General features: G+C 49.8%; 1 protein-coding gene across 1 annotated transcript; it reads right to left on the bottom strand.

Moving 5' to 3' along the window:
- Nucleotides 1–1,286: 1,286 nt before the first annotated feature.
- On the bottom strand, nucleotides 1,287–9,583 carry TADA3 (transcriptional adaptor 3). The gene is made up of 9 exons (XM_069736414.1): nucleotides 9,387–9,583; nucleotides 5,757–5,979; nucleotides 5,218–5,465; nucleotides 5,002–5,107; nucleotides 4,408–4,549; nucleotides 3,738–3,841; nucleotides 2,821–2,930; nucleotides 2,558–2,743; nucleotides 1,287–1,664 (listed from the first exon to the last, which is right to left on the bottom strand). The coding sequence occupies exons 2-9, from the start codon at nucleotides 5,961–5,963 to the stop codon at nucleotides 1,472–1,474; spliced, it is 1,296 nt and encodes a 431-aa protein (XP_069592515.1). The 5' UTR covers nucleotides 5,964–5,979; nucleotides 9,387–9,583; the 3' UTR covers nucleotides 1,287–1,471.
- Nucleotides 9,584–9,706: the final 123 nt, after the last annotated feature.

Genomic DNA, 9,706 nt, shown 5'->3' with positions numbered 1-9,706 from the left:
CGGATCAGAGTCTGCAACATCTCTCACCCAAGTGATCCACACCGTTCATTGTGGGAGGCTCAGCGTCATCAGGAGTCGTTCTGGCCACATACGGGAGCGCGGCTCGTCAAAGTAGGGCATGGGCAGGACAGACGTCTGTCCATCAGAAAAAAAAAAAAAATAATAATAATGAAGCTTCCTATTTTAATGACAGAAAGCAGAGGTCTTGGAAACTAAAGTATATTTATAAAAAAAAAAAAAAAAAAAAAAAAAAAAAAAGGGGTCCTTATGTAGAATGGATGCCAGGACATCCATCCCAACCTGACAGTGGGCACAGACACAGTGTGCACCTTCCCTGACTCATGCACAATACTATCATGGTGGGCAGCAAACGTTCAGTATAAATGCCAACAACATGCAAACTGCGTGTAGACCGAACAACGCCATCACATGGTCAATCGCTGCTCAGCACGATCCGTGCTTTAAGAATCGCCAAAAGTAAAATGCTTCTCAAAAAGTAATTTTTCTGCTGCTAACACTGAATGTGTGCACATAGCCTTAAGGTACCGTCACACTAAGCGACGCTGCAGCGATACCGACAACGATCCGGATCGCTGCAGCGTCACTGTTTGGTCGCTGGAGAGCTGTCACACAGACCGCTCTCCAGCGACCAACGATGCCGGTAACCAGGGTAAACATCGGGTTACTAAGCGCAGGGCCGCGCTTAGTAACCCGATGTTAACCCTGGTTACCAGCGTAAAAGTAAAAAACAAACACTACATACTTACCTTCCGCTGTCTGTCCCTCGGCGCTCTGCCCTGTGTAAGCAGAGCGGTGACGTCACCGCTCTGCTTTCCGGCCGCTGTGCTTACACAGGGCAGAGAAGCAGAGCGCCGAGGGACAGACAGCGGAAGGTAAGTATGTAGTGTTTTTTTTTTTTTACTTTTACGCTGGTAACCAGGGTAAACATTGGGTTACTAAGCGCGGCCCTGCAGTTAGTTACCCGATGTTTACCCTGGTTACCAGCGAAGACATCGCTGAATCGGCGTCACACGCCGATTCAGCGATGTCAGCAGGAAGTCCAGCGATGAAATAAAGTTCTGGACTTTCTGCAGCGACCAACGACATCACAGCAGGATCCTGATCGCTGCTGCCTGTCAAACTGAACGATATCGCTAGCCAGGACGCTGCAACGTCACGGATCGCTAGCGATATCGTTTAGTGTGACGGTACCTTTAGACCATTACTTTTTTTTTTTACCTAAAAGTTCAGGTACTTTAAAGTGGACCACGTGTCAGACAAACCCCTTATCTGCCATGAATCACTTTATTTTATCAATATCCTTTGAAGCACAATAAAACAAAAAATACAACAAAACACTTGTAAAAAGTTCCTCCTTCTGAAAAAAAAAGTAGTGATAAACAGTTACACTTCCACAATGGCGGAGCGTCCGATGCTTCGAGTACACGCAGCGTCCTCGGGTCGTTCCTTTTCACCCATCCAGCAGTTTTAATATGCTTTCCCGTTCCTTCAGGGCCTTCCAAGCCTGGTCCTTCTCCTTTTTAGTCGGAGTCCTTTTCTTCTGCCGTGCGGCCATGATTTTTCGGAACGCCTCCATGACCTCGTTGTCGGCCATGCGCACCCTGTGCCGCAGCTCCTGTTTGTGCATTTCTTCCTTTGCTAATCTGAAGGGAGGAATAATGGGATTAGGATTATTGCAGGTCATGTAAGGTGCAGAGACAGCGAGACTCTGCTGACAACTCGCAGCCAAGTAATGGACGTGCCCCCCATTCTCCCTTCAGTAGTCACAGCAGGGTCCCCCCTTAAAATAATCTACTGATACCATGTACCTCCCCGGGATAAAAATATGTACAGCCGCTTTCCTTTCCTTAGAAGCCCTAACAGCTGCCGCCCCTAATTAATCACAGTGTGCCCCTCAGTCCCACATCACAAAAGTGCCCCTATAATAGAAATAGCAAATTCTGCCCCCATAGACAATGGACAGACCCTCTTACCTCCCCAGTACACAGAGCAGCAGCCCCTCCTCCGTAGCCACAGAATCCCCCATTAGTCAAAGCATTCCCTCCAGTAATGATAGTCGTAGATTGTGTCCCCATACTCCTTTTATTTTCCCAAAAAGCAGCCCCTTTAAAAAAGGTCCCTAGTAGTCATATCACTGCCCCCGATGCATCAGGTGTCACCGCATCCTAATGTAATTTGAAAAGCTGAACAGCGACTGTTCACACATCGGGAGAGACCTGTCAGTCAAAGGGACCTGGGCGGGGAGAAGCTGCAGGGACCCGCCTCTTGGACTAGTCCTCTGAGACACCCAGTGCCCGGACATCTTTCCAAAGGAAAATGCTGCAGCGATTCAGAATTAACCATACACGGCTGCAGTAATGCCGCCAGACTCCATGCTGCATAAATCAGATGACAGGTTGCCTTTAAGTGTCAGACTGACACGTACACTTAACCCCCTCTTAGCAGGCTCCACTCAAGAAAGCCCCATATCAAGAAACCATTGTCCGATAATTTGGCAAGAGACCATGAAGTTCCGGACTAAGACTTAATCCATCACCTGAGCAGCTCTTGTTTCTTGGCCCGGTTGTGAGCGCTGAGGGCCTTCAGCTCGGCCTGTGTCTTGAGGATCTCGGCCAAGACCTCATCTTCAGAGTCCTCCGCCGGCCGGTCCTCCGACTCCAGCAGACCCTGCGCTATCAGCTCTTCCTTAATTCGGACCTCCAACGACTTTGTGTGGGGGGCACTGAAAGAAACATTACCCAGGACCAATTACTACCATAAAGTAACGCACGGCACCGAACAGAGGCCTGCGGCACGTACCTGAACGGCTTCATCTGACTTCTGGGAGACGTGCTGGCTCCATCCGTTCCCGACTCCTTCCCGGATATCTCAGGAATTGGGGAGTCTTCAATGGGGGAAATGATGTTTTCCTGCAGCCCAGACAGAGAGCAATAGTTTATAAAGAAGACATCTAACCATCGTGTGATACCGCAGGGTAAAAGGTGACCGTACACACTCCTGACCCCACCACTATGGCGGGACTGGCCAGCCACCCATTCAAGTGTGGGGACCAGCCATACAAGTGTCGGGGACCGGCCAGCCATACAAGTGTGGGGACCAGCCAGCCACACAAGTGTGGGGGACCAGCCAGCCACACAAGTGTGGGGGACCGGCCAGCCACACAAGTGTGGGGGACCGGCCAGCCACACAAGTGTGGGGGACCAGCCATACAAGTGTGGGGGACCAGCCAGCCATACAAGTGTGGGGGACCAGCCAGCCATACAAGTGTCGGGGACCGGCCAGCCATACAAGTGTCGGGGACCGGCCAGCCATACAAGTGTGGGGGACCAGCCAGCCATACAAGTGTGGGGGACCGGCCAGGCATACAAGTGTGGGGGACCAGCCAGGCATACAAGTGTCAGGGACCGGCCAGCCATACAAGTGTCGGGGACCAGCCAGCCATACAAGTGTGGGGGACCGGCCAGCCATACAAGTGTGGGGGACCGGCCAGCCATACAAGTGTGGGGGACCAGCCAGCCATACAAGTGTCGGGGACCGGCCAGCCATACAAGTGTCGGGGACCGGCCAGCCACCTATACAAGTGTCGGGGACGGGAAGGAGCTTCTGATCCTTTATTCAGGTAGGAGCTGTCAACCTGACAAATGGCGCTCACCTTAATGTGTAAAATAGCTGTCCTAGATCTCTATTAAATAAATGAAAGGACTAAAGTCATTTACCTCAACGAGAGCCTGCAGGAGGCGCTGCGTCAGGTGCCCGAATGGGCAGCCGTCCTCAGGCTGGTCGTGCTGGGATTCTGACTTTTTCAGCATGGAGTCCACATCTACAAATAGCAAAGAGACAGTTACATGGTGCGACCACTAGGGGGAGACACATGTAATGCTGGGACTATAGAGGCGTAGTTTATTTGCCTCTTCATTATCAGGCAATTATTTTATTTTTTTTTTTTGGGGGGGATCACTTTTGTCCCCCCCTCCAGCACCCATTCTATAGACATAACCGTATAAGAAACCCAAAACGTCTTGTTTTCTGCATAGTGAGCTGCACGGCGGAGACGCAGATCCTGCACATCACATTTGGAAGGGGTTAAGTAGTTTTATCTTCTTACGCCCCCAGTAAAAGTGTTGGACTAGGCAGTCAGGAGTCCATTTACCTGCAGCGCCCACTACAGGGGAAATGTAGTATTACATGTGTAGTGTGAGCAGAGCAGAAACTGCATTGATTAACAGGAGCTGGTATGGGCGACCCTGTGACGTTGGCAAAAAAAAAAAAAAATGGCGGCTGCAGCAAAGCTTGATCCTGCACTCCGTAAGAAGAAGTGGTCAGGATCGGAGCTGGATATTGCGTCTGGGAGGATGGAGCTGGGTCAGCAGCTCAGGGGACTGCTACCTTTGGAGTCCAGCTCGGTTAGAGGTCCTTGAGGTCCTTTCTTCTTGTCTCCTGCCATAGACACCCGGGCTCCATCTTTCTGCTCCTCCAGCAAGTCCTCTTGCGCCCAACGCAGGGAGTAATGTTTCCCGAGAGGAGGAATCTGAAAGAAGAAGTGTCAGAGATCACTAAGAGGAGAAGCAAGTACACCTGCCTCATCTGTCGCCTTCCATGCACCAATGTCTGCCATAATTTACTATGTACCAAGTACAGCGCCTTGAGGAGGCCTACAGCCGCCATGACACCTGAACGGTCACATCATGAGATCGGTGTGTGTGTATCACAGAGACCCCCAGACTTGTGTTAGTCCTATAATAGCCATCTAACAAGTCTGGGGTCTGTACAGATGAGGGGTCTGCAGGGTTGGGTGGTCTACATTTATTATCCTGTATGTAGAGGATGATCGGACGTCTACTGATGAACTAGCCTTCAGTAACAGATTGGTGGGGGTCCGACACCCGGCGTTATCGATGTTGGGGGTAGTAGTACAAGTTCTAGCAATCAGGAGGGCAGGAGGATTGCTCTATGACGGAGGAGCGCGCAGCGTGATCGTACTTTGTAGTACTCGGCATCGTCCTCTGGCGTCTTCAGCAGATCCTCCAGGACCTTGATATCTTCTGCGGTTATGTCTGAACAATATGGTTCAACAGACGCCCAAAATCTGAAACACAACACAAGACGATGAGACCTATGCCCCTGTTCATCCTGATCAACCTGGTTCATGTCATGTTGGAAATGGCCAAAGACAGAAGATTCAGGGGTTTTCACTACCTGTTTGGGGCATCGTTTTTGGGTACTCTGGGAACATCCACCGGATCGTCTGTGAACTCGTACTCCTGGATTTTTGTCTGTAAGTTTCTGGATTTGGGTCTTCCCGGGCCGGTCCCGGAGGCGTGACTTACTTTACCTTCCACCTTTGGCTTTTTGGGTTTGTGTTTTACGGGGGTCCCGGGTTCAAGCTCCTTTCCAAGCTTCAGAAACCTTCGGTCTCCTTTCTTATCCTGCCAGTCTGTGAGGATCTGGTGGAAAACGAGAAGAAGTCAGACACCGTCTCCTGGGCAGGCGACGGCGATCGTGTGCCCCGTCCGTACACAGTGATACCAGATAATGCCGCGTTACCGAATATTTCTAGAAGAAACAAAAACAAGAATTATAAAGAAAAAAAAGTGATCAGTAACTCTGTGCCGGCCGCATGCAAAGGGGCAAAAAGTTAGCTCAGCCTCTGCGCCTAGCCCAGCCCCTGCACCTAGCCAAGCCCCTGCGCCTAGCCAAGCCCCCGCGCCTAGCCAAGCCCCCGCTTTTTTCCTTACCTGTGTCTCTGCCTCTAACACCCGCAGCCGGCGGCTGGCTGAGGACAGCAGGGTTTCTAGCTCCAGCTGCAGCGTGTCCAGCTCCTCGATGCCGATCCCATCGTCTTCTGACCGGGAGAGAACGGCCGTGTACCGGGGGCACAACTTCACGTGGTCCACCGACTTAAACTCGTGGAACTGCAGCGGGCAATCTTTTAACTCACTCATGATGGCAACTGGTGGTCTAAAGGGATAAAAAAAAAAAAAAAAAAATGGATAAAAAGGATCTACCCACATCCCATAATGCACAATGACCTGTGCCATCAATCACCATCACTGAAAAAAATAAAGAGGGCGGCAAGTTGGTAATATTCAAGACCACTGCTTGCGGTTAGTGAATGATCTGACAGTTTGTTACAGTAGTCTCCAGTTTAGACCAAACACGGCTGCAACTCCTTAAGGCTGTGTGCACACGTTGCTGATTTTTCACGTTTTTTTTTTTGCGATATAAAACCACAAAAAAAAAAAAAAAACATACAATAAGCATCCCATCATTTAGAATGAATTCTGCAGGTTTTGTGCACATGATGCGTTTTTTTCCGCAAAAAAAAAACGCATCGCGGTAAAAAACGCAGCATGTTCATTAATTTTCCTTTTTTTTTTTTTTTTTTTTTTTGCAGATTTACCACTATAAAATGCATTGGGAAATGTCCGGGAAAAAAAACGCATCAAAAAACGCATGCAGATTTCTTGCAGAAAATTTCAGGTTTTTCTCACAGAATTGGTTTTAGTCTTTGCCTGATGAAGAGACCTGAGTAGTCTCGAAAGCTGCAATTTGTTACCATCTTTAATGGGTAACTGAAAAAGGTATCAACCACTGAGGACTCTCAATTCTAAAGGTTTTTCTCAGGAATTTTCTGCAAGAAATCCTGAACGTGTGCACATAGCCTTAATGGTACAAACATCTCTACTCGCTGTTATCTGCTGCCTACCATCCTGCAACATTGCCTTTAATGTGCCTGCTGAATGTTTGCTAAATTCACGTATTGTATTAAATACTTACTGCTGCTCATCCATGCCGGGGTCACAGGACATATTATCTTGTGCAAGGAGGTGTTCAAGCATATGGTTGTAGCCAGGCTCAGTGCCTTTGATCATGTAACCTCCCCTGGGGTGTTGTCCAATTTATCCCAAATAAGGACCCACAATCCTTCTCACCTGATCCTTTACTCGGTCCTATAAATTTAGTAGCTTCCTGTGGAGTCGGGCATGCGCATTCCTGCAGCAAAGCATTACACAGCTAAGCATAAGGACGCCGCAGTTATTTCAACCCAGGACCCCACTCTATGTATCTGTCTGCTGAGTAAGCACTTCTTATTACTTGGACCTAGCTTTTCTACTAACCCATCTTACTCCTTCACCATGTGTACCTATGCCCTTACAGTGTCTGCTCCACTAATCCTCTCTCTCCTTCACTATCACAAACCCCAGCACCCTCTAACCTAATAATCCTCTTCCCTCCCCACCTGTCCTGCTCCTCAACCTCAAATCTGTCTTAACAAAACAAGTGGGCCACTCTCTTTCTCCCTCCCTCTGCTTCTCCTCACAGCTGCCACCCACACAGACGGACACACAATAGACCTGGTCTTCACCCCGCCTAATCCACCTCTCTCCTCGCTACTCCTCCGCTTCCCCCCTCTGCAAATCTCTTCACTGGCTCCCATCCCCTCAGCGTATCCAGTTCAAATTACTAACACTGACCTACAAAGCCGTGCATAGGCCATGTGCACACGTTGCGGATTAGGCTTAGGAATTTCTGGTGCGGATTCGCCTCTCCTGGCAGAAAACGCACCTGCGGATTTGTTGCGTTTTTTGTGCGGTTCCACAACATTTATTGTGCTTTTGCTGCAATTTTCTTGCAGATTTGCGGCAGTTTTTCACCCCTGCAGTTTTCTATAACGGAATGGGTACAAAAACACTGCAGAGTCACAAAAAAGTGACATGCTGCTTCTTTTATACCGCAGCGGATTTTCCGCAAAGTGTGCACAGCATTTTTTTTTTCTCATTGATTTACATTGTACTGTAAATCAATTGCGGATCTGCAGCGTTTCTGCACCGCAAAAAAACGCTGCGGATCCGCAGAGAATCCGCAATGTGTGCACATACCCTCAACCTGTCTCCTCCATATATTTCTGAACTAATCTTCAGATATCTTCCCTCACGTGACCTCCGGTCCTCCCAAGACCTCCTTCTCTCCTCCACACTTATTCGCTCCTCATCCAACCACCTCCAAGACTTCTCCCGAATATCCCCCATCCTCTGGAACTCTCTGCCCCAACACGTCCGACTATCAACCACATTCGGATCCTTCAGACGGAACCTGAAAACCCATCTCTTCAGGAAAGCCTACAGCCTGCACTGACCCCGCTGCTGCCTCATCACTACCGGAGCTACCGCCTCACCAACACCGGAGCTACCGCCTCACCAACACCGGAGCTACCGCCTCACCAACACCGGAGCTACCGCCTCACCAACACCGGAGCTACCGCCTCACCAACACCGGAGCTACCGCCTCACCAACACCGGAGCTACCGCCTCACCAACACCGGAGCTACCGCCTCACCAACACCGGAGCTACCGCCTCACCAACACCGGAGCTACCGCAATCCCCGACCTACTGTCTCCTTCCCCACCATCCTGTAGAATGTGAGCCCGCAAGGGCAGGGTCCTCGCCCCTCTGTATCAGTCTGTCATTGTTAGTTTACTGTATGTGATATCTGTAATTTGTATGTAACCCCTTCTCAAGTACAGCACCATGGAATCAATGGAGCTATAGAAATACCGTAAATAATAATAACTCCGACTGTCCGCAGCGCCTCCACGATTCTGACCGAGCAGATTTTACGACCTCGTGGAGGGCAGGATCGTTATCACGCCACTACTTTTTTTTTCCCCATCCCTTTTTCCCCCATTGCTGTTTTACCTGCCGAGTTCATGCACCGAGAGCGGCTGATTTACAAATATCCGGACCCCCGTGTGAGCGTCTCCGCTGCCCCCTCCCCCCTCATCCTGCCTGATGGGAGCAGAGAAGCTCAGACAGGGGTCCGGACATTTGTAAATCAGCCGCTCTCACATGAACTCGGCAGGTAAAACAGAGATTTCACCGCAGAGTCTGAGAAGAGATGAAGAAAAAAAAATAAATCAGGCACCGGCAAATAAAAACGGATTCATAATAAGTGGTTGCACACACACCCTCCCCCGGTCCAGTGCCGCCGCCTCCCTGTGTATTGTCTCAGTGATTGGCTGCAGCGGTGAAGTGTGCTGTAATCACGCCAAAGACTAGAGCAATGGCGGAGGGTCGGCGCAGGACCAGATTACTACTTTCAAACCCTGCGACCCCCCGGTAAAGTGAATGGATCCTGGACTTTACGATTCACAAACAGATCATGAAAGGAAAAATAAAAAGCGCTGCCTTAAAAGGGTTAAAAAAAAAAAAACAACCATCACTCAGTGATTGGCTGCAGCGCCGCTGACCGGGAGCGACCAATCAGATTGCAGCTCCGCTCTCCCGCTGCTGCACTGATCCCCCAGTGCAGGACGCTTCTCACTGCACGTGTCGGTCCATTCACCGGCACAATGCCGCCTACTTACCCTTATTCACAGCACACCGCGGCCCGCACTACGCCTGGGGGGGGGGTCTATACAAATAAAAGCCTATAAGTGAGGGAACGACTCCGCCGCTCAATGTAAATTATATAGAGGAACGAATTACATGGATCCCTGACTCTCAGCACCGGAGCGCGTGTAATTTCGCGGCTGATTGTGTGAGAGAGAAAATGGTACAGTCCAGCAACACCTCAGCGGGGCGGGCTCGGAGTAAGACTGGTCCATAGTAGCTAAGGGGGGAGTCTGATTTCACTCCAATGCAACAGTCATTTAAAAATACGCATTACGTAATATTACATCCGTAA

Source organism: Ranitomeya imitator, chromosome 8 (genome assembly GCF_032444005.1).
Source record: "Ranitomeya imitator isolate aRanImi1 chromosome 8, aRanImi1.pri, whole genome shotgun sequence".
NCBI classification, from domain to species: domain Eukaryota; kingdom Metazoa; phylum Chordata; class Amphibia; order Anura; family Dendrobatidae; genus Ranitomeya; species Ranitomeya imitator.
Note: the sequence above shows the minus strand (reverse complement) of the source record. Positions and strands in the feature narration are given on the sequence as shown.

Coding starts and splice junctions, on each gene's coding strand:
- TADA3 (XM_069736414.1), bottom strand. CDS start 5,963: ATGAGTGAGTTAAAAGATTGCCCGCTGCAGTTCCACGAGTTTAAGTCG. Junction 5,466..5,756: donor TGTTAGAGGCAGAGACACAG/GTAAGGAAAAAA, acceptor GTTTTCCACCAG/ATCCTCACAGACTGGCAGGA. Junction 2,931..3,737: donor TCCTGCAGGCTCTCGTTGAG/GTAAATGACTTT, acceptor TCTGGGCTGCAG/GAAAACATCATTTCCCCCAT.